The following is a 24,452-nucleotide window of genomic DNA, read 5'->3' as shown; positions in this document are numbered from 1 at the left end:
GATCTCCTTTTTATACCCCAGGGTTTCCCTGCTCTCTTACACAGAGAGACAGATTTCCCCATCCCCACTGTCATCGTAGAAAATGGAATTAAACTCCCACGCATAGAAAATATGCATTTCTTCTTGCACATGGACATTCCACTTGCAGCCCCGTGTGATCATCCATTTTATATTGCTGTTTTCCCTTATGTCCAAACGTCTTGCAGCTTTTAATTAAGTCTGCCCAGCAATGCAGAGCAGGCAAGTGCTGTCATCTCCTCATCTCCCCTTCTCAGGGGGTGGGGAGGGAATTGAAGCACACAGAAATGAGGTCACCCACAGCCACACCACGAGCCTGGGACAAAAATCCAGATCCTGCTTGTGTCACCTCTCTGCCATCCTGCCTGCGGGCTCCTCTTTCCAAGGCACTGTGTCCTGTCCCTGTTTTCCATTGAACTGGCAGTGGCAGCCTCTCTGCTCAGCTGGATGAGCCCATCTCACCTCATTCCTCTGCCTCCCACCTCTGACATTGAACAACAAAACCTCTTTTTTTTTTTTTCCTAGAAAAGGTTTTTCTTTTTCTTTCTTTTTTTCTAGAAAGTATTTGTGTTTTCGAGAACTTGCTTCAACTGAGCAGCATCATCAGGGAAATTCCTGTCTCCGTGTCTCTGCCTGGCTATTTGCATGGAGTATTCCAGTGCTCAGCCCACTTTTTGCTTTACCTTATAGCTAAATAATCAACTTCTGAGAGAAGAAAAAAAGGACAACATGACAACACACTTCAAAGCAGTGGGCTGAAGCTGTTAACTGTTCAGTGGTAACAGGGATGCTTTCTGGTCTGAGCAGAACCCCAGTCCCAAAGCCAAGCCAAGCTTCATCTGTTTTCCAGCCTTCCTGCAGTACCTCGTACCCAAGGCTCTCATGACTAGGAACAAGGATGGTGACAATGAATATTCAGACATCCCACAAACCAGTCTCAGCATCTGCCATCCTATCTGCATTAGCAGCAGTGTGCACAGATAATGATCAAAGCAGCATTTTCCTGCCAGAGGCCCCCCTAAACCACCTTATTAGTATGAATCAATGCTGATTAATGTGCTTCCCTCGTGCAATGGTATCCACTCCTACTGTTCATGATTTAACATAGAACATCTCCCCCCTTGCTTGTCTTCCTCCTAACACCACGTGCAAGGTGTGAGCCTTGACTGAGGGCACCAGGAGAATCAGTGATCCAAGTTTTACAAGAAACAGACCTAAAATCCACTGAAATGAAATGCATGGAAGGAGGGAACAGGACTTTGGAGGTTGTAACAGTGAAGCATCTTTCCATGCTAGGATGGTAGACCTGGATCCAGGCTTCCTATGAAAGAGCTCATCAGCTCTGAGATTCTACAGCAATTCTGCTTATGCAGAATATAAAATAGCCCTGTGTGCTTGCTGCTGACAGACCTTTGGACTTCAGTAGTGATGGAAGGAGGACTCCTCCGTGATTTTATGTTGCTTCCTTTATAGCATCACCTGTAAAAAGGAGAAAATGCTGCATTTTGCCTTATGCTGCTCTTAGCACCACCAGTGGCTTTGTCTTGGTGGTTTTCCAGTGTAAATGACATGGTCCTAATGTGCTGTGTTCATGTTCCCACAGAGCAGGACACCGGGGAAATCACCACTAAACAGCCAACAGCGTTTCAATTAGGGATGGGTGAAGCTCCCAGAGATTCCCTGATTTCACATCCTCTCCAAACCCTTGGTCACTGTGGCTGGTTTGAGATCTGATGCCATTGGCCTTGGGAGAAGAGCAGGGGTCAGGCCAAACCTCACTCAACAAAATCACAAGTGCCCCAAGGAACTGCCTGACAGAGCAACAAACTAAAAACCAGCCAACCTAGAAGAGTATGGGAGGAAAGGGACATTGAAGGAGAAGATTGCACAGAAAATTCTCGTGCTCCATATCAGCTGCTTTTCTAAGGAAAGGAGTGATGTCCTTAATGCAGGATATGTGCCTCCCTTGGGCTAGTCTAGTGCAAAGAGCAATTGAGAGACATCTTTTGGTAGGAAAGAGGCTTCTATGCTGGAATTAAACAGTTGACAAAATCCCAGCAGCTGTACAGATTCTCAAAGTCAATTTAAGGAGCCCACAAAATGAGATTTTACCCCTGTGGGGTTCAGTAAAATGGAATGTTCTGGGAGAGTGTGTGCACGGTCTAGCTCTTAACTGTGAGAATTGACTGTGGTTCCACTAATTCTCTGTAGCCAGACTGAGTCTGATATCCCTTCAAAAATGCATGGGTTCAGCTTTTAAGTGACCAATTCTGCCAGCAGAGACAGATATTAAAAACAAACAGCCCTCCAGCATCCAGCCAGACTCCCACCTGATCGTTCCATCTGCTCTGCTGAAGCACATGAGGCTTTCCCCTCCTCCTCAGCTGACCACAGTGGGAGCAGGTTTGTCCCAGACTTGTATTTCCAAAGTGCTCAGCTCCCAGCAGCTCCAACCACCACACACATGGCTGGTGTTCCCCAAGCAGTCAGATCCCTCCTGCAGCTCAGTGTGTGGGGTTTCACCATGAGATGCCCTGGGTACCCTTGCAGTCCTCTCTAAACTCTCTCCCTAACGACTTCCACTGGACTTTGTCTCATCTCCAGTTTCTTTTGGGAATGGTGACTTCTCCAGTATGGTCACCATCTGCAAGACCCCTCTCAGACACCTCCCTAACACACAGAATGCTGATGCCTGTTTTCTCCCATGCTGGAAGGAGGGTGTTGTGTTCTCTGCCTGCTCCACGTGGCTTTTGTAAATGGTTCAGCAATACTCAGCAGAAACAGAGAAAACAGATCCCTTTCCACATAAAGTCCATCCTGAACTGAGGTAAGACTTCAAATTCATATTAGTTTCCTACAAACTGAAAGGGAATTTGTTCCTTACCCCCTGACAGATAGGACAACAAATCACAGGCTTCACATGAAAACAAGATTTTGGTTCCTTTATGAAAGTGGAGGAGGCAAAGCCACGGCACAGGCTGCCTGCTCAGGGTGTGAATCCTCTGTCACGGGAAACCTTCCAGGTTCCCCACAAACCTCTGCCAGACATGACACAGGTATGTCTGAGTCTGCCTTGGGGAAGAGGCACGGATTAAATGACCTCTCAAGGTCCTTCCAGACCCGTTTCTCCATGATGCTTAGAGACAGGATCCCAGGCTTGATGGATCTGTGGCCTGACCCACACTGACAGTTCATAGATGCGTCTGAACACATCCATCGTGTGGTTCTCTCCCCCCAGCCCCTGCAGACTCCGTGGTGGCATCCCAGGCTGCACAGCTCTTTAGCAAAGGGCAGAGCCAGTGCCAGAGGCGAGGAGCAGGGCAGGGATCTGCAGGCTGGGTCACTGTGTGTGTTGGCAGGCAGGGCAGGAGGGGAGCTGGGCAGAGCACAGCCAGGGAGAAAGGCTTTTGGGAAAAGGCATTTTCTCTGCTTCTCTGTGCACAAGCAGTGAGACCTCACCAGTGGAAGCAAGGCAGCATATTTTTTAGTTTTTGGGGCTGTCTTCCCCCTGAGCTGTTTTGGAGAGGACAAGCCAGGACAATATTTTTAACCTGCCCTTGCTGCTGCAAGGGGAGGGGGTGCTGCACTCCCTGGAGGCTGCACGACAAGAACAACTCATTTTTCTTCCCCACACAGAGCTGATGCCTCACACATCTCTGTTACTCTGCTTCTGGCTCCGTGCTCATGGGACAACACCCCCTGCACACAGTGATTCTCTGTGATTCCCTGCTCCCCCATCCCCATGTCCATGTCTCCACGTTCACAGTGCCATGGGCTGTTCACCAGCCCTTCCCTGCCCACCACTTTGCATAGCTGCATTTGCAAGTGTCTTTCTGAAGCACAACAGGACCATATAATTATGTAAATGCACACATGCCTGGGAGAGTTTTCCAGTCTCTTTGGGTTTTAGCACAAATCTCCTGACACTTGCTGGCTTATTCCCCTTCACTCCAAAGTGCTTGCTGATTTAATAGGATGTTCATGTAGGCACCCCAGCTTTTCAGATTAAAATGAAGAGGAAAAAGTGTGGTTCTAGATAGCAAAGCTGGCAAGAAGAGTTTGAAACAAGCAACAACTAAGGCTTAGAAACCTAGAAGGCAAAATAAAATCCAAATTCTGCCTATCCTCTGTAGGATTTTTTAATTCTCTGTAGTTTTTTAAACCAAGATCACAGTTCTGCAGGCAAGTCCAACTTACACACGGAGATAAATCCTCAGAGAGTCTGTGGTAGGCAGCACACAGCCAAGGCTCCCACACAGCAGCGTGAGAACTGTCACACTGACGTGCATGGTGACATCTTTATGTGAACCTGAAGCTATTGGCAGTTCACATGTATGAGTTTGGTACAGAGGCTTGGGCTGTCCAGAGCTCCATTGATTTGAAAAAGCTGCTTGGGAACCTGCCTGTGAACTGTCTGTCACCACGAATGAAGAACACCCACCCCCTCAGTTCCTTTTCATCTCACTCTGTGCTTTGCACATTGCCATGACACTGCAGTGCCTTCATCTCACTAGCAGAGCACTCCACCCGAGCCTTCGAAGCAATTTGCATTGGCAGCTGAGGGCCATGGGGAACCAAAGGAGCATTTCCAGGTGGAACAGGGACAATAGTGCATCTCCCATTGACTCCCAGCCTGGAGCCCATGGGAACTGGCAGAGTTCCCACCACCTAAAAACTCATCCAAGCCCCAGGAACCCGGCATACCTGTATATTTTATATCTGGTTGTAAATCCTTGACGATGTCTTTCCACAAAGGATAAGTAGCTCCGTGAGTGGTGGAAAGGCCCCCTGTCTGAAATAAGCCAATCAAACTCCTTGGAGACATGTTGGTTGGTAGCAGCTGGGTCCTGGTGGGAGGGCTGTACGAGTATATGGTCCCATATAAACAGGAGGTAGAGGAACTCAACAAGCCTCCAGTTCATGCTTTTCTGTCTGCCTTTTTCCTCTCATTCTTGCTCCATTCTGTGGAGTCCTGTTGAAAGAGAGAGGGGATAGGAGGAAGGAGAGAGAGAAAGAGAAATGAAAGGGAGGAGGGAGAGAAAAAGAGAGATTAAAAACGGGAATTGCTCTGATTCTTTGACAACCATCTCTCAGGGTGAAAACAGACGTGAAAAATCAAGTTTTAAAAGACTTTGGTATTGTGATTGGCAGCTGAGGGCCATGGGGAACCAAAGGAGCATTTCCAGGTGGAACAGGGACAATAGTGCATCTCCCATTGACTCCCAGCCTGGAGCCCATGGGAACTGGCAGAGTTCCCACCACCTAAAAACTCATCCAAGCCCCAGGAACCCGGCATACCTGTATATTTTATATCTGGTTGTAAATCCTTGACGATGTCTTTCCACAAAGGATAAGTAGCTCCGTGAGTGGTGGAAAGGCCCCCTGTCTGAAATAAGCCAATCAAACTCCTTGGAGACATGTTGGTTGGTAGCAGCTGGGTCCTGGTGGGAGGGCTGTACGAGTATATGGTCCCATATAAACAGGAGGTAGAGGAACTCAACAAGCCTCCAGTTCATGCTTTTCTGTCTGCCTTTTTCCTCTCATTCTTGCTCCATTCTGTGGAGTCCTGTTGAAAGAGAGAGGGGATAGGAGGAAGGAGAGAGAGAAAGAGAAATGAAAGGGAGGAGAGGGAGGAGGGAGAGAAAAAGAGAGATTAAAAACGGGAATTGCTCTGATCCTTTGACAACCATCTCTCAGGGTGAAAACAGACGTGAAAAATCAAGTTTTAAAAGACTTTGGTTTGCCTGTGTTACAGCTTAGAGTATTTGGCAGTGTTTTATTCATGTATTTAAGTGGTGCCTTTAACCTCCTGAGCATATATCACCTTTGAAATAACCAGGTCCTGACCTGAGACATCCTCACCCCAACTTCTCCATCATTTCCCTCATGAAGTTCTCCACAGTGCTGCAAAGGCAAGTGAAGGCTGGGTACAGGAGGTGGCTGCACCCTAGGCTACAATTACCCCTTTATTGTCCCTTTAATGCTGTGCCAGAGAAACGTGTCTTCTGCTTTCATGTCTCTCTGATGATCTGTAATCTACTCTGTGCAACCTGAGCAATCTATAAAGACCCAGCTCTTACTTTCAAGTGCTGCCAAAAAAAGAAATAAAACAAAATAATTACCCAGGCTTCAGCGACAAGCACACGCAGACACGCAGGCACACACACACAGACACACACAACTATGAAATCCTGCCAGACTCTGACAGATAAAAATGTCCTCACCCTGCTTTCCTGCTGCGGTGTTGGGGAGGTGTGTGTGGTGCAGGGGATGGGGTCTGTTGCTATTTCATATGGTGGGACCTCGAGGCTCTTCCCAAGATCAAGGCTCTGCAGATGACACAGTGAATGCTGAACATGCATATTCAGCAAGGGAGATTTACTAGGGAGCTTCAGGGGATCCTTCCCAGCACCTGGAGCAGGACACGCTCTCACTGCCGTGGTGGAAGAGTGGCTGTCCTGCTGCACCCCCGGCAAAGCGAGGCTAGAGCCAGCCCTGCGCCACGCCAGCTCCTCTGCCAGGCATGTGACAAGACATATGGTGAGTGGGAAGAGAACCAGGGGGTAAGGTGCCTTGCCGAAGGTTACCCAGCAAGCCATGGATACAGCTGGAAGAGAGCCCTGGTCTCCTGACTCCCATTTCCAGCATCTCAGCCATTAGCTCATCCGCCTCCGCAGTCGGGCTGCTGGCACCGTGCCCCTCTCCAGGCAAAGCCATGTGCTCTTGTGGTGGCAGGTGAGGGGCTTGCTTAGCTGTCACCCCGCACCCAGCACAGTCCCCTCCTTCTTCCAAAGCACTACATGGCTGCAGCAGCTCAGCCTGTCGGGTTGTGCTCCTCGCCCGTGGGAGCTGCTTGGAAAAAGTCCTCTCCACACTTACAACTGGCTCCTCCTCCTGCCTTCTGGGTTTTGTGAAGGATATGCCAACACTGTGGGCATAGCTGGGCCAGCAGTGATCTTAAGGCTGCTCCCCCAACTCTGGGAGCACAAGTTGTCCTCAGGACAGGTGATACCCACCTGTTCCTGTAAAATACAGTGCAGAGAGACTACAGATATTTTTTAAAGCAGGAGAAATTAGGCTACTCAAAGCTTTGCCACAGTGAGATTTCACGTCAGGCTTTTTTGCACATCTCCAGAAGACCTTCTGGTTTTGAGTCTGAGTCCTCTATAAGCATTTGAAAAGTTTGTAATTCCCAGAAAGAAAAGGTTTTGCTAAAAGTGTAGGAGAGGTGTGCTAGAGGTGCCACCCGCATTCACAGCACTGTGTATGAACCTTGGCTGGTGTGAGCAGCAGAGCACAGACCAGAGGCCATCAGCATTGGTGGTCAGCATGGCTATCTCCTCTGCTCCAGGAGCTTTCCCTGGAGCATGTCGGAGCTGCATCCCATGGCGATGAGTGTGTGAGGCTGCTGTGCAGGTGGATTGGAGCCCTGGGTGTGCCGGGGAGCTCAGGAGCCCTCTGTGTGTGCCAGAGTGTGTGGGAGCCTGCACGTGTGCACAGCATGTGTTCGAGGAGCTGCAGTAAGCTCAGCAGCACTTGCCAGAACCGAGTTGTGTACGTCTGGTTAAAGACGACACTCAGCTGTTGCATTACAGGAAGAAATGGGAAAAAAAATCAAGTATGGGAAAGTCAGCCAATGTTTGATTTTTCTGTTGGTCTCATGTAAACTTCTTTCTAATTGCAGATGGAATATTACTGTTATTAAACCTGGTGGTACCTGCAGCTCCTGGCTGAGGAGGTTGTTCCCGTTCTGGAGACATGTTTTTAACATCAGCCTTCACCACTGACTCCTATTTCAGCCCTAAACAGGGCAGTTCTCAGTGCTTAGTCCCTCACATCACACAAGGACTGGTTCTACCTTACATTACAAAACAGGATAGTTTCTAGCCTCAAACTGAGGGCAACAGAGCACATTCCAAGTGGGCCACAGAACATCCCTGCTTCCACTCACTCATGAGCCCAAGGGGGTTACTGGGGAATGCTCCCAGCTACATCCCACCTCAGGATCTCCAAATTCCAGTTCAGAAGTGTATTTCTACTGCTTCTCCACCCTGGTTCCTTCCCTGCCTGGTTGCTCTTGTCCCATCAGGGTGAGCAGCTGCAAACTCAGCATATTTGCCGTGAGCTGGGTGTGCAGGTAACAATCAGCTGCTCTGTACATGCTGTCCCAGCCTCCTTGGTTGTCTGTTCATTAAACTCATCCATAGCTACTCCCCTCATCTGCCAGCCTGGATCAGTTTTCCCTTAAATATTTCACTGTCTATTGGATTTCTATGGCAGAGAGAAGGGAGCTCTTATGTACGCAAGTTGGGGACAGCCCCGCCTCCAGTTCCCGGCACGATGCAAGTGAGAACTGAAATATGAGAAGAGCCAAACAAAATGGGCCTCAGAGAAAGCCCAGTGTGTCCTCCTACATGTGAATATCATACACTGGAGAAATATCAGCTTGTGAAAGAGAGGAGATAGTCCCTAATTCCCCACACACACGTCTTCATCCTCTTTTCCTTTCCTTTGGGGCACAGTTGGAGTCAGGATGATTTGGGCTGTGATGTTCTTATCCAAGAGGTAAGATATGGGGAGAACATGCCTTGAGACCACTGAAGAAGTGATCACATCTCCAGCATGGAAGCTGCCTGAATCAGTTCTGAGAGCAGGGAATGGTGCCTGAGGCAATGGAGGATGGTGGAGCACAACTGGGTCCAGACTACTATCACACCATCAACTTTAATTTTTTAGTAGTGTCTTTTTCCCCCCTGTAGCTGCTGTAGAGATGTTGTTTCACATTAAAGATTAATCCACTCCACAGGGCTGGTCCCCATGGAAGCTATAAAGCTTACTAAAGTGGGATTATCTTGTGTCTAAGACAATATTGTGAGGTGCATTCAATCTACCTCCTAACAAGCTTGAATCTGAAATTAATTTTTTAGGTGTCTTTATGGGGCTCCAGTGATGTGAAATATGTTTCATGGATTTGGCAAAAGGAACCAGGGAAGAAGCAGGGAGGGGAAGTCTCCAAGTATAGAGCTCTTAGGTGGGAGACCCAAGGCTAACTAAAAGCTAAATCTGGCACAGAAGCAATCTGTGGACTAAAGGGTAGCCTCAGGGGAGTCAGACACTGAGTTTTGATCCAAGAATCCAGTGTTTTGCTCAACTCTGCCCCAAACACCCCCTACGACCTTTGGCAGTGCCCTTACATGTGGGGTCTTGGCCTCACTTTCCAATTATCAACGTGGAGCCACAACAGCATTTGTGTGACTGTTTGTATCATGAACTTGTTGGAGAGGCCCGAATCGGGCTGTAGCACCTCCTGAAACACAAACCTGCTGCCCATGTGACTCCAGTGGTGTTTCTGTCCTACAAGCAGTGAATGACAACCATCTCAGCAAGCTTTGCAAGGCAGCTGTTAACAATATCCAGCTATAAAGCCCATTTCCACTGAGAAGCATGAGCAGTGAGTGAGCTGGGTCCTTCTGGCTCATGTCAACAAACACAATCATGCAATCATCACATCTGTTAATAAACATGATCTGTGGGTGAGCCAGGACATGGCTCCAGTTCACAGCAAACAAGCAGTGGGAGAAGAAAATGTTGGATGTGCTGACTCTGAGTCATAGTACAGTCATTTTCCAGCACCGTCCAGCATGGAGGCACATCCCCCAGTGCACATGGAGATCCTTCTTAAAACCCCTTGGAGTTTGTTAGGTGGCTTAAGATGCCCTTTTTCTAATACAAATTCAGCCTGGAAGATTAAATGTTCCTTATCTTATGAGTGTTCAGGATTCTTGGAGGAAAAATAGGCAAGTATTTTCTGTAAAGTGCAAGTTGCATTTGAATGTACACTTAATTTCTTTGTGATTGATATCTGTGTGTTAATTATATTCTATTTTTGGCAATACCTTTGCTGTCACAAGGCAGTGCCTTTTATCCAAGGAGTTCAAATTGAATTAGAGACATTAATTAAAGCTCTCAGCACTCTAGTAAGGCAGGCAAGTGCAGTTACTCCCATTGTTTCTTGAAATAAGAAGAATAGAGCTGGATGTCTACTTAGCCACTTAAAAGGTAATTTTTATACAGTGGGAGAGCTCAGAGTGATAGATTTTGCACAAAATTATATTGCAAGGTCTGTTTCATCCAAGGGAGGCTGTGCAGCCCCAGATCCCTGCTATAAACAGGCAGACAGGATGCAGGTGCTCTGACTCTCCATCGTTTGCTGTGAACACTCCTCTGCCTCCTGGGATTTTCTACCTTTCCTCTAACCCCTGTACCTTTCATTTATCCCTTCCATTAGATCCAAATTGATCTCAAACACATCCCTTCTGTTTTCCCATGCTCATTGTGTGAACTATTTCCATCAGAAATGCAGACTCAGGAAAAAGAAATTACTGGACACATTATTTGCAGTAAAGGAATAAGTCCCCTATCTCTTTAAGCTTCACGCACCAATAATTCTTCCTTGTGTCCTACATTTGGTCTTTGGCAGGTTGAGAGAGGTTTCTGCCTGCTGCCATTTACCAGAAGGAAGAGGCTAACAATTGCTATTTGTATCTGAAACACTTCTGCTCTTCAGCAACTTCACACACTGCTTTGGGATGCTGATAAATTAGTAAGAGGCTGAAGTGTCAGGGGAGAGATGAAACAGTTTATGTTAGTTTAGAGCTCGACCCTGTAAAGTGACGAACATCTGACCTCCTTTCAGTGAGCAGCTTAAGTGTACCCTTAATTTTAAGTATGGGATGTGCTACTCTAGATTTTATTCAGCTATCCCTGCTTCGAGTTTGTGCACTCAGATTCCTGGACAGGTAATTACTGCCCCACACCTTTACGATTTAATTTAACTTGTGGAGCAGTAACATTTCTGTCCTGCCCCTAACTGAGAGATGGCCCCTGAAAGTATTGGAAAGACAACAGCCAGGAGCAGCCCTGCTTGTCCTTTGGAAACCCTGCCCAGCAACCCAACCCAGCTGGGGACACCTTTCCTCTGTCAGGGCCAGAGGAATACAGGGAACGTGGATGGAAAGGGAAGCCAATCTGGCAGAGTTTAAGTCATATGAACTGCTGTGGATAAACCTGAGCTCTGGGAAAACAGAATTTGGCCACTTCTGACCTAGATGTCTTCATAGCTCAGACTGGAGACACTGATATCTGCCTGAGTCAGGGCTGGAGCTGCAACTCAGCAGTGGCTCTGACTCTCTGGGTGACTGTGGCATACAGCATCGTAAAATCCCAAATGGTTGTAAAGCTATTTCTTTATGGAAGTGGGATTTCACTATTTCAGGCAGTGATTGGCTAATGCCTCCCCAAATCTCCGTAATTCTGTTCTGATTAGTGTCTAAATTTGCATTACTCTTTAACCACTCCAGTTTTAAATATGCATGAGTGGTTAGACCTGCGGGATATTCATCCGCCGAAATATTTTTGGGTGAGGAAAGGCAAGGAGATGAGAAATACTTCTTCAATAACACCAACAGAGTCCACAAATTCACTTCACTTTTGCCAAATTGCTCATGCAGAAAAAAATAATGATTGGGAGATGTCAGTGTTTGGGTTGTGAGAGCTCAAAGGGGAAATGTTTCCAAATCTCTATTTGAAATTACTGGAGCTTTTTCTCCTTTTGATTTGTCTTTCCACCCCCTTAAGATGGAACAGTGATAAAAATATCACTTTTGACCCCAAATGTCTTGTAGGAGAAGAGATTTTTTCTTCTTTTCAGTTTGTCAACACTTTGCTTACAACTTGTCAGAATATTCAGTGAACCAAAACCACTCCACAAACCCTTTTTTATTAATGGAGTTCAACCAGCAGCCTAAACGGAGCAGTTTTTGTGCAGAAACTCCAATTACTCCCTGCCTTTAAGGAGGAGAGAATTCAAAAAGCTCTGTACCTGCTCTCAGCTCGTTTGTCCCTCCACTTCAGCGAATTATAAAATCCTGGTGTGATGATGAGGAGGATGAGGGGCAGCTTCCAACCAAACAAGAGTAGCAGGTACCTCCACCAAGTCACAAAATCAGGTGGCGCTGGACAGAAGGAGTCAAACCCCAAAAGTCCTGATCATAAATCTACTGGTCAAGGTGCCAAAGTCACTGCTCTGAATTCCAGGCTCCACAGACACTTGGGTCAGGGCTCTGCTTGGAAACCTTCTCACAGCGCTCCATAGGTTGGGAAATTAGTTAAAAGGAACTTCTGCTCATGCACACAGGTTTATGGTGAAGTGTCACAGGGTTATGAAGATGGTGAAGGGTCTAGAGGAGAAGCCATAAGAGGAGCTGCTGAGGTTTGTCCAGCCTGGAGAAGACAGGACTCAGGAGAACTTGTGGTATTCAGATTCCTCACAAGGGGAGGTGGAAGGGGAGGCATGGATCTCTTCTCTCTGGTGACCAGTGATGGGATCTGAGGGAACAGCTGGAGTTGGGCCAGGGGGGTTTAGGTTAGATATCAGGGAAAAGTTCTTCCCCCAGAGGATGCTGGGCACTGAACAGGCTCCCCAGGGAATGGGCACGGCCCCAAGGCTGACAGAGCTCCAGAAATGTTTGGACAATGCTCTCAGGGATGCATGGGATGGGATTGTTGGGGTGCCCTGGCCAGGGCTAGGAGCTGGACTCTGGTCCTTGTGGGTCCTTTCCCACTCAAGACATTCCATGGTTTTGTGATTCTGAAGCCAGTCCGGCTGAATCTGAGACTGGAACAGTGGGTGCTGAAGAGACAGCAACCAGCAAGGCGGTCCATGCCCCAAAAAGCACACAATCTATTTAGGAGAGCAAGGAGAGCAGATGGCCGGGGACAGATGGGGGAACGCAAGGGAACAGTGAGCTAATCCCGCTCAGCGGGCTGTGGAGCAGCGGTGTCAGCACACCAGCAGCCCAACTGTTGGCAAGAGTTTGATAGCTATTGTCACAAATGAGAGTTAAAAATAGCGAGACTGGATAATGAGCTCGCTTTTGTAGATGTTTGTGAGGAACTCCTCTCATTTATGAAATGGCAGAGATAGAATGAATATAGATGATAATAATAATAATAATGATAAATTGCACTTTTCTGAGCTGCTTATTAAAAAAGAAAATACGGTGGGTGTTGAGCAGTGATTTCTATTAAGCACTGCCCTGAACTTGGAATTATTCCTGCTATTGTTAAAGTACTGTCCTAGCGAGTCCACTTCCCCATAATTTCTTTCAAAGTTATACAAAAATGCAGCTCTATCTTCTGTCTTCCTTACTACTTATACACCTCACATCTAAGTCCAGTAACCTTACAAGCTTTAGTAGATTTTTATCCTTGCAGTAGCTTTAGATGGGGAAACGCTGCTTTTTTTCATTCTGCAGGATGGGAATTGAGACACAGGGTACATTAATGGCTTGTTCCAGATCATTTTAAAACTGCTTCAGGAATTCAACCCAAATTTCTTACGTCTCAGCTCAGTGCTACGTCTCCTTGCAGTACCCTTCCTACGCACCTTCATGCTACTATTCCAGAATTAGCTGGGACTTGCCACAGAGCTGCTTAGAGTTATTTTGGATGGCTCATTTCATGTCAGGAAAATGCCAATTCATCAGAGGCAAAATACTTTGTAGAAATTTGTTGATTTAAGGGGGAAACAAAAGGCATTTTGATAAAGTCAGCTTTTCTTTGGAACAGAATGTGTTGAGTGTTCTGTTTGGAAGGGATTGGTTCAAGATCGTGTTTTGTTTTTCATTACATGTTGAGTAACATACATTCAAAATCAAAATGAAGTGTTTTCTTAAGCTGTGTGTTTTGACTGAGCTGAAATAGATTTTGTAATTTATGCACAAGAGGAAATATCCAAATTCATTTAATACTGTTCCTACAGTTTGGAAAAAGAAACACCTGCAAACCAGACACAATAAACTGAACAAAAATCATGCAATTCCCTGCAATTTTCACTAGAAATTTCGGAAAGAGTAATCTGAATGCTCAGTTTAATGAGGCCTGTGACAGAGTCCAGAAATCGTGGGCTTTGCTTTCACTACTCTTCTGTCCTGGTGCCAGTCTTGCCTTTCTAACATATTCCACTGCAACGATTGAGACCTGTGAGCTGAGAGGCTGAAGGAAAAATTGATGCCAGAACTCCTCTGGAGAGCAATAATGTAATATTCAATCCAAGAAAGCCAACTCTTATCCCACACCTGACAGTCTGTGCAGTATTTCTGTTCTGAAGTTCATTCCTGGGAAGAGACTTTACCACTGAAGCCACATGGAGTGATCCCACTCCATAGGGCTTGGGAAATGCAAACTACCACTGCTTCTTTCAGTAAAAGAAGTTGAGGTTGCCTAATGATCCTCGCAAATGGTTTATCTTCCCATTTGTCTTGTCCCTCAAAAAGGAGCTTAGCCTTTGACTGGGTTATTGTGTTCCTCCACTCTTACTGGAGGAGCTGAAGGGGTTAAAATCCACAGGCCATCCTCCTGGTACAGCTCCTGCTGCTTGGATAATGCCAGCCCTGCCTGCCAGATGAAAAGCACCATCAGAGCTTCCTCAGGGCACCATATTTAGCCACCACTCAGCTGGATGGAGACAAGAGAAGCAGGGGCAGCTGAAGAGGGGAGAGAAAAGGGACTCTGAGCTGGCAGCTGCAAATTCCAGCCTTGGGCAGCTCCACCTTCCTTATCCCACTGAGTGGATCAGGAATTTGTTGTGGCCATAAAACTCTCTGTGCATTTAGTCCCCCTGGCTCCTGCAGCCACTGTCTCACACCCTTGTGCATACCCCTGCCAGGACACTCTGGAAGCAGGGTGGGATCTGCTGAGAATGGTATGGCTCAGGCTTCTGTGGAGAAACAGAGCTGCAGGTAGGGCCAGGGTGAGCACAGGTAGTCCCTGATGTGAGCTTGGTATCCCTGCAATTCCCTGGGGGATGACTTAAAGGTGAGTTACACAAATCACTGCTTTAGGTATGCAGGACACTGCTCTGAGGCTGAAAACACCCAGGATCTGCCCCTTCTGCAGCCCTGCTACCCCACAGAGGAGAAGTTAGATGCACTGCACTTCAATTCAGGTTAGGAATGTGAGCTAGAATGAGTATTAGCCCCAAATAACAGCATTTCATGGGCAGCTTCTGCAGCAGAAGTCAGAAATCTGAAGCGCAGGCTCTGCCACTGCAGGTTCTCCTGGAAGGTCTATTGAAGTCAATGAGCCTTGGGTTGGATCTCACTGCAAAAAGATAATCAAATATCATTTTAACTCTTAATTTGGAACAACATATTAAATTAGAAACTCACATTAACCTGGAACTGCATTTATATAATGAGAAGATTTAAAATCTGTGTACCATGAAGGTGGGAGAACACCTACCCAAAGCTGTTCTCAGCCATGAATCCCAGAGCCAATCCACCTGGAGCACTGCACTTCTACCTATTCCCCAAGCTCTAAGCCTGGGATTTCCACTGGGCCAGAAGGATGTGTGGAAAATAAAGCCATCTCATCCTTACCAGTATTAATCTGTCAAGCACAGAAGGCTGGTACCAGCTAAACTCCAACCAAAGCCAAGAACTGGAAAATCCCAGAGGATACTGAGGATCTGCACTGGCATCACAAACACCCTCTCCCATCAGTGCACCAGTTCTGCAACACAGATATGCTAAAAAAAATTAGAAACTGAAGGAATTAAGTCCTTTGTGGGATTAAAGTTCAACACCACTCAGGTCTGAGCATCTCAAACATTGCAGCCCTTTGGTACCCACGTTTGAGGCCACCTCTAGCTGTGAGCTTTATTTATTTCCTTCTCTGAGACTGTTCTGCTCTGTGCTTAATCCATCTCCTGACCACCTGGAGTGTTTGAGAGTCTTGGCTGTGATGCTTGTCTGTTTAGATAGACTGTAAGTAGAGCTGGTCAAAAAATTTTGACAGAACAGTTTTTTGCAGGAAAACACAGTTCCCTCAAAATCGAAACGTTGCATGGGAACATGTCAATTTTGACAAACTTTTTCATGTTTAAAGTGTCAAAACAAATAATTTGGATTTTCTCTCTTCATTTCAGTCATGTTGAAATGTTTAATTTTGAGGAAATAAACACACTATTTTTGTGTTGTTTCAATTAATTTGTTTTGACATTTTCAGATATTATGTATTGTATTGATATATGTTTAGAATGTATTGTATTACATGTTTAGAATGCATTATATATTGCCTAAAACATTTGGTGCTGTTTATTTTATGTATTATCATACAGTGCTAAATATTTCCCACAGTATCTTAGTGCTTCAGCACCACAGGAACAGAAGATATCAGTGATCTCAAATTATTATTGCTTTTAAATTTTTAGGTCATAAGAGCCTTGTGGGATCATGGTTCTCCTTCACATTGAAGTTTAAAAAAAACCAACCAAGAATCAAAAGGCAGGAATTTCCCAAGGAAATTGCCCATTTTCCAAGCAGCTCTGTCAATGACAGCATAGTACAGCTCCTCTCCCCTCTGCACACCAGAAAACCAACTTCTCTACTTGTTAAAGAAAAAAAAAAAGAAGAAGAAGAAAATGCAGGTTTTCCCAGAGCAGAACTTGTATGCAATGTTTTCATAAGCATCAGGGATTTAAAAATCTGAATATCACTGACCACCTGGGGCCTTTGTCTTTCAAACCACTTATGTACTTTTAAGAGATATATTCCACCTCCTTCCTGGAAGTCTACCTGATTTTTTTTTTTTTTGCTTGTTTGAAACCACATGTCTGCTCCTCCATGTGTAGCAGAGGGGAATCGCTCCCTGTGAATTTCTGCTGCCACCTCTGTGTAGGTGGTGGGAAAAGTGGGTTGAAAAGAAGGGCAAAGCAAGTGGCAAAAGGGAAGGCAAGAACAGCAGCACAGAGCTGAGCCTGCAAGAGGCAACTCCATCGATTCCTCTTTTAAAGGAGAAAAATGTCCCCAAGGTCCCCTGTGCAGCCACAGGTTCGGTAAGAGACGGAGGCAGTGCTGGATGGTTGGAGGACACAGAGCCCATTCTAAATGTGGAGAGAGGCAGGACCCCAGCGAGGCTGTGTGGGATGGTGATGGAGAGATAGCAGAGCATGGTCATGCACGACCATTCTCCTTCCCCCTCCTCCCTCTCAACAGGATTAGAGGAAGTCCCAATACATGCTAAGGGCTGCTCCTTCCCATGGAAGGCTCAGCGCCCTCAGAGAGAGGGATCAGTCCTCACCACCTCTCCCAGGGAGAGCTGTGTTTGTGAATTGGGAATAAAAAGAAGCATCCCAAACTTCTGGAGATTTATTTACAGTGGAAGAGGGGCTTTTCTGTCTGCTTTTCCTCTTAACGGGACATGCCTGGAGCACTAGGCTCCATGGTTGGAAATCTGAATTCCCCCATGCAGCTGCCAGGAGTGCACCTCTGAATGCAGATCTGCCTGGATGTGTCCCCGTGCTCCAGCTGGCCTGTCACTATGGATTACAGCTCTTGGCTAATAGTGAGCACTGCTGGAGTCTGAGATTTCCATTAAAAGCTGATGTTCCCACCTCCCCGCCCCACAAATGGCTCCATCCCATCCCAGCTGACGTTTCTGTGCATACGGCCTCATCTCTGGGGTGGGGAAGGAGCAAAGTGCCTCAATTTGTCTGTGTTAGGCAACAATGGAACAAGTTGAAGGCAGGAAAGGAGGTTTGAGGATGATCAATTTTGAAAACTCTGGATAATTTACTTGAAAGTTGACCTTACCCCTTGTCACCAGCACATCTGTAATATTGGAGCCCCATCTCTCTGACAGCAAGAGTACAACTGAGCATGGAATTACCCCCTGGAAGAGTCCTTGAGGGAAATGCTATATTATTCCAAGTTACATTGTGGAGTGTCTTTGGAAAGGAGGAATGCTCCTGCAGGGAAATATTGCCCATCCGAGCCAGACACTGCAAATCATTAGCCCTTCATTGCCAGAGGGACTGAGGGCTGCTGACAGATCCAAAAGAATTGGCGTGGACACTTGACCTTTCCTCAATGCCAGGAGGAAATCACTGACCAGGAAGAACAGCACATGCTCGACCAGGCTCTACAAAGGCAGGCAAGAAGGTCTGGAAGAATTCAGAGCTATTTATAAAGTAAACACTACAGTTTCAGCACAACCTGTGCAGTTGGCTGGTGCTGCCATCACTCGCGGGCAGGCCGAGGGGTGACTTCCAGTTTGGCAAGTGCCAGGTGCCATCACAGCTCCTCCCGCTCCAAGGAGGACATTCAGAATGAATGCCTACAAAGCTTCCACGGGAATGCTGAGAGATTTACACCTTTGTGGGCTGGGGGAAGGACAGGACATGCTGAGTGGTACTTTACAGTTTCCCTGGCATGGTGTCCTGCCAAAGGCCGCGAGCAGTCCCCTCCACCACACATTCTCCTGCTAGAACTCCTCACCCTGGATGGATCCTGCACGCCTCTGCAGCTTCCTAAAGTGACTTTGAAAGCAATCCAGAGCAAGCATCACACGTGTCTTCAACAGCTTGACTCCCAGAAAGATCCCGTGCAATCAGCTGGCCAAATCCAAATCTGAAAAACACCTCCATGGCTGGTCATGACTAATTAATTCTGCCTTGACATTTCCCAGGGCACCTAGCAGCTAGTCAGAGCTGCCAGAGAAAGAGACACTGCTGTGGGAAAGGATAAATAGTCTTTCCTCAACTGCAGACATCAAATTAGATAATAAATAGCTGGCTAGATACATAATTTTGTATGAGTGTTAAATTAAATGCAGAGCAGAAATACAGCTGGCTTATCCCTGTGAAATCAAAGGTGTTGGGTAAGAGTTTCCAAAGAAAGAAGAGTATTTAGAGTCTGCTGTGCTCACAAAGACACAGCCTGAAGTTATCTATCATGGCTTATGTGACTGTTTACAATGACAGGCAGCTATTCTTGGACACTTTATTTCTGGTATAACATTCTCAGACCAGAGCAGCTCAAGGAAACTTCCCTGTAATTTACACCTCTGTTTCATCCCTCCTCCTGCAGACTAGACAACAACTCTGTTCCAATAGGACCAACACAGTTTGTCCCCACCAGCTGTTGTGGGCTTAGCCTGTGTTCCTCAGGGAGCTGCAGCTGCCAGCCCAAAACAGGGGCTCTCCTGTGTACCCCTTAAACACTTCAGACCCCTAAAACCACAGGTTCTGCCCAGATTTTCCCAGCAACCACACAGCAGAGGCTCCAGTGACAAGCAGGGGATCCTGTAGGACTCGAGGAAGCCAGCAAGAGGTGCAGTGACATCCCGGGCTCAGGTGGGGCCCTGTGGAGCGGGTGGCCCAGAGCAGATGGCTGTGGAACCCCTGCCAGCAGCACAGGGAGCACCATCAGCCCTGTCTCATTGAATGTGCACACCCACAGCTGATTTTATTCCAGCAGCACCACACGTCCCTGTGCACAAACCCAGCCACACAAATCAAGTGCAGGATGTCTGAGCTCCTGTCACAGCACAGCACAGAGGTCTGCTGGTTCCCCTTACATACCTCCCAGTCCTGGAAGTCTTTGCTTTGGCCCCTGTATCCCTGAGGAGACAAGTCCCACCCTCCAGATATGTTGATGTTCTCCTCCTGAGACAATCAGTTCAGACTCTGCTCCCATTGCAATGAGGTTTCTGAGCGTGCAGGGGCTTCCTCTGCCTTCCTGCACCTTTGCCCAGAGTCTGAAATCAGTTCAGATCATCCCCTCCCTCCTTCTTTGCAACTTTCCTTCACCCACCTTGCTCCTCCTTTCTCCATCGCAGCAGGCACAGCCAAGACGTGTTATTAACACTTGCCACTTCGTTTGCAATCTTCTCCAGGAGGAGCAGAGGAGAAAACGGGAAAGTGTACAAAAATTGGAGAGTCAGGAAAGTTGGATTAAAGGAAGAGTAGCAAAGACTTGAAGGTGTGAATGAGAAAGTGCAGGAGTAGAAGGAGGATGAGAAAAATCTAACGGGTGAGAAAGAGATTTATAATTAATCCCCAGGCTGGTGAGAAAGCAGGGAATGAAGTCAAGACCATACGCTTCTCTAAATGGTTCTGCTCCTGACTGACTTCAGACAGATCTTTTTACTTTCTCCTTTTATCTCCCATCACTCTGGACCCTTTGAGTATCTGTTATTTGAGGTAGGAATTGTCTTTAACCACGTGCAGCATAAAGGAAACTGCAATCATAGGCACTAAAGGATGCAAGACATTGTTTTTAACACATCCTAAAATTAGGCTCAGAAAAGTGCTTGGGGATTGTCTGCCAATGTTTATTAATTCAGATTGAATTCATTAGATAGTTACTGTCAAAAAGTGGGATGGGAAAAAATTAAAATATTCAAAGTACATGACTGCATTATTTCTTAGCTTAAATGCTTCATGATGAGATGTTTATAAAGTGGATCTAGAAGGAAATATTAAAAAAAATAAACCAACCAAAAGGGAAATACTATGGTCACGAAAAAAAATTTATTCATTTATGAAAAAATTACGTTTTGAAGTGATTTTCTACTCTCTTTTCCTTTTAGTCTCAAATATAAAATCTTTTCATTTTTCCCCCACCACACTAATTATAGTTAAATACCTAAAAGTAATTTTTTCCCTTCATTTTTTCTTCCAGAACTAAACTGATGAAAAAAAAAAAAAAAAGAGAGAAATCATTATTCACCTATTCCTACCAGGAATTCCAATAACTGTCTGTCAGATCTTCATAACAACATGAGGGATCTCAGCAAGGCTGAGTTTCTGTGAGTTCCTTAAGCTGATGACTTTCAGAGTCCTTTGCTCTCTTCTAGTCTAAACCTGCATTCAACAGAGAACTTAAAATGAAATAATTAGATTTACAGCAAAATAGATGAGCAAAGCCCTGTATAAAAAATGAGTGAAAAGTTCCCAGGAAATAATCTGAGAGTGAATTCACTTCTTCCATTAGAAATTGTCATATGCTTCTGGTTTATTTTAAGATGGTGACACCATCCCTTTTTACCCTCTATTTCTCTGAATTCCTCCTTTTCACTTCTCCTGGCTTTCTGTTTGTTTTTTTTTAATCACCACAGAACCAAACAGGCACAAAGTCCCAGCAGAAAATTGGAACGTGTGACGTCCAAGTGCCTAAGACATTAAGCCAAAAAAAAAGCAGCAGAACTCCCTCCATCAGCCATCCCTGACTCAAGCCCCTGAAGAGCACTTGGAGTGAGACACAGGCATGCAGGGATGGGAACAGCCTGTTCCAGGGATCCTGCTCCTCAGACAGTGTCCGCACCCATTTTTGTGTCTGGTTTCTCCAGCACAGGACGGTGCTCACAGCAGTCTTTGTCCCAGGGGTATTTAGGGAAGCAGCAGCTGCTCAGCTTCCTGTATCCAGAGGATTTAAGAAAACTAGGTATGTGTGTAGGAATTGAGCATCTAATATCTCTGGATGTTTCTACATTGCCAAAGATCTCAGCTCCCTGTATTAGTTTGCTCTTGGAGTTTCTCCAGGAGGAAACAAGCTTCCCCTCAGAAATAACCCAGTTTTGGGTGTATTTCGCTTTATTAACATCAGTGTTGGGCAATATGAGCAAGCACAAATCCTCCAGTGGTTTATTGTCATCTTCCACAGTCCTGCAGCATTGTCCCAGCAGATGCTGCAAGCTTGAACACTCTGCATGTGGGGCATGGAAAATGCACCCTGAGTCTCTTAACACAAAAATACTGTATTACTGAGCTGGGAATCAGTCCTCATATCCTTTCAAGTGCCTGGAATTTTAAACTTACACCTAAAAGTAAAATCCAGAGTGTGTCTTAGCTGTCCTGTTGATTTCCTTTTCCCTGACTCCAAATGTTACTGGTGGAGGTCTGGAGACCAGAGCAACACTGTGCAAGGGCAGCAGAGTGTGTTTGTCCCCAGCCCTTCCATTCACCACTGCCACAGCCCCCGAGGGAGGGTCATGCCCCAGCATCAAAGGGGTATGTATCCCTGTGGTGTAAGACACGAGGGTTTGGGGACTGCATTCACTGGTGCCAAGGCTTTACAGAAGAGCTGCCTAAGAGGAGCAGCAATGAGAAAAAAAGTGCAGCCACGGACAAAATGTCTGTCTTCAAACTTAACAAAGTAATGAGAAGCACTGCAGGAGGATCCACTGGTAGGAAGGACCTATCAGCCTCTTTTGCTCTTCCATTTAGTGCAAGCAGCTTTATCATTATTTGCTATTTACTGCAAATGCTGAAGTTGGTAAAAAGATTAATATGAAACAGCAGCCTTGATTCAGCATTCTTAAAGCACAATGCACATGTCTGTGTGTGTGTGTGCACTTGCAAACTCCATTTTATATTTTGTGTATGTAACACACTCATTTCTGTGTGCAAGGGAAGCAAAAAGATGCAGTCAGCATGTTCTTTTTCCCTTATCTATTCCAGTGAAAGGCCAACTCTGCCAGTGATCTTAGGCAATGAGGAGAGAAATTCATTCAGGCCAGATTTGTGAAGATGGAGCCATTTTACTGGGGTGGAGGGGAGACAGAGGCAAACCAGTACTGCTTTTGCCCAGCACTGGAAGTGTAAAGAGTCAGCACTGCTGTCTACCAGTCTTTGGGGGATTATATTTCATGAGTACAGGGGTTGCTGAATTCTTAAAAAAATCCACATTTTCCCTCATGCCAAACTTGGATCTGAGCTCCCTGGGTAGTTCCCATCCGCTGTGTGAGCTGGAATCTCAGAGCCGCAGCACTGAAGGGATTCAGCTCCTGTGCATGGAAACACATGCATTTAAAAAGCTCTTCTGAAAAGCTCCCAGCCTAAGTGACCTACTCAAGGTCATATATAACATGTCAGTGACAGTACCACAACTGAACTATCTTGCTACAGCGCTGCTTTATTCACACAGTGCTGCTGCATCCCAAAACAGCTGCTGCTCCCGGTCCGCTGCTGCCTTCCTCTCCTTATCTCATCCTCCTTAGAGACACATCTGTCCTGTGCTCCGTAAACCATAATATACCTGTAGTCTTTTATTCACTATCTGTCACTGGGCAGTTTTATTACAGATCCCTGAATTAAGCAGCCTAGACTACAATCTACTTATTCCTATCAGCCGTTCTCGCTTTTGACCCTCACCTCACCTTTCAGCCTTGTCAGTTTTAAGGCTTTCAGGTACTTGAAATGCAGGGACAATTCTGATTCTTGGGGGAAATCCAGCAGAATTTCACTGAGGCCAGCCTGCTGGTCTCCCTCTCTTTTCTAAATGCAAGTGGTTGGAAATCAGAAGCTTGCACTGGTCTCTGCAGTCCCATTTGAACCAATCCTTCAAGAATACTAACAGCTCCCATTTTAGACCTCTGATCCCCATTCTTGCCATTCATAAAATTTTATTCTCCTCCTTTTTTTGCTCCTTTAATCAGAAATCAATCTTCCAGTGATGCAGGTAAATTGCAGTCCTACCTTATAGCTTTTTTTTTTTTTTTTTTTTTGCATGCATCTTTCTGATGAATTTTGCAGAACAAAAACTCCTTTGTCCATCCTTCCCAGCCCAGGCCATGAGCACAGTAATCATCACACCTACACAACACCTCACTAGCAGATTTACATCTGCCACTCACATCCCTCTCTTGTTTCGATCCAGGAAGCAAAGGAATCGTTTGTCCCAATGTGTCAATTTGTCTGAGCATTCACACCTGCCCCACCAGTGAACTTTGTGTTCCCACCATTCAGCTCCCCCTTCCCTCCTCCCAGTCACACACCTGTCAGAACTTTATCCCATCTATTGATGTGTTTTCCTCACAGCCAACAGCTGCCCACACATTCCACCTTTCTGAAAGAAGTACTGCTGTATTACCTGACCAGGGGAGAGTAGTTTCTTCTCTGTTCACCTAGAGATGCTCATGGCCACTGCAGAAGTTGTTGAAGCTGAACTTCCCTGTCTGTACTCAACAGCCTTGTTTTCTCTTCACCCAACCTCTGTCTTCAACAGCAGGAAAAGAATGGCTGATGGGAGAGGAAAGTTATGGAGAAAAGCACATTCCTCCTTCCTCCCATCAGCATGGTGATAATGGATGACCCTGGGCAGGAGGCAGGACTGTGCCCAACACAAGGCAGACAGGGGGAGTCACCCTGGGACCCTCAGGGGGATGGGACTGTGGGGAAAATATAGGGAGAGGAGATGGCTCCATAGCTGATCTCTGTCCGCCCTGTCACTCCTACCAGGCTGCTTTGGTTAAGTCTCAAGGTTTCATGCACCCACTTACCTTTGTCGCAGCCTCCCTGCATCAGCTTGGGCTGATTCTTTAAGGTGACATCTTACAAGCACCTTGGAGGCTGATTTTCCAAATGTTCCCCCTATCCCACGGCAGTATTTAAGGTCCTGTTTTCTATAATGTTCTGCTACGTTGCCACCAACTACTTTGAAAATCCGTCAAGGCAAAATTGCAAACTGAAATGCTTCTACTGACAGGATTTGACCTGATCTCCGAGCCTTGTGCTGCATTTCCTCTGGTACTGAGTAGAGGTAACAGCATTCCCTGTTTCTTTTCCCCCTCCTCTGTCCAGGCAGCAGGCC

General features: G+C 46.2%; 1 protein-coding gene and 1 long non-coding RNA gene across 2 annotated transcripts in view; both read right to left on the bottom strand.

Moving 5' to 3' along the window:
• BRINP1 (BMP/retinoic acid inducible neural specific 1) overlaps nt 1-5,013 on the bottom strand; it is a 59,716-nt gene extending 54,703 nt beyond the window's left edge. The window contains exon 1 of the mRNA XM_008642275.2: nt 4,723-5,013. Coding sequence (XP_008640497.1) covers nt 4,723-4,940 — 218 coding nt within the window. The 5' untranslated portion in view covers nt 4,941-5,013. The remainder of the gene's footprint in view (nt 1-4,722) is intronic.
• A 456-nt stretch (nt 5,014-5,469) lies between these two features.
• LOC108449486 lies at nt 5,470-21,196 on the bottom strand. The gene is made up of 3 exons (XR_001865640.1): nt 20,592-21,196; nt 19,674-19,746; nt 5,470-5,584 (listed from the first exon to the last, which is right to left on the bottom strand). It is a non-coding gene; the product is annotated as an uncharacterized LOC108449486 (long non-coding RNA).
• Nucleotides 21,197-24,452: the final 3,256 nt, after the last annotated feature.

The sequence above is a fragment of the Corvus brachyrhynchos genome, unplaced genomic scaffold (assembly GCF_000691975.1).
Source record: "Corvus brachyrhynchos isolate BGI_N302 unplaced genomic scaffold, ASM69197v1 scaffold59, whole genome shotgun sequence".
In the NCBI taxonomy this organism is placed as follows: domain Eukaryota; kingdom Metazoa; phylum Chordata; class Aves; order Passeriformes; family Corvidae; genus Corvus; species Corvus brachyrhynchos.
This window is presented reverse-complemented; position numbering and strand designations above follow the sequence as displayed.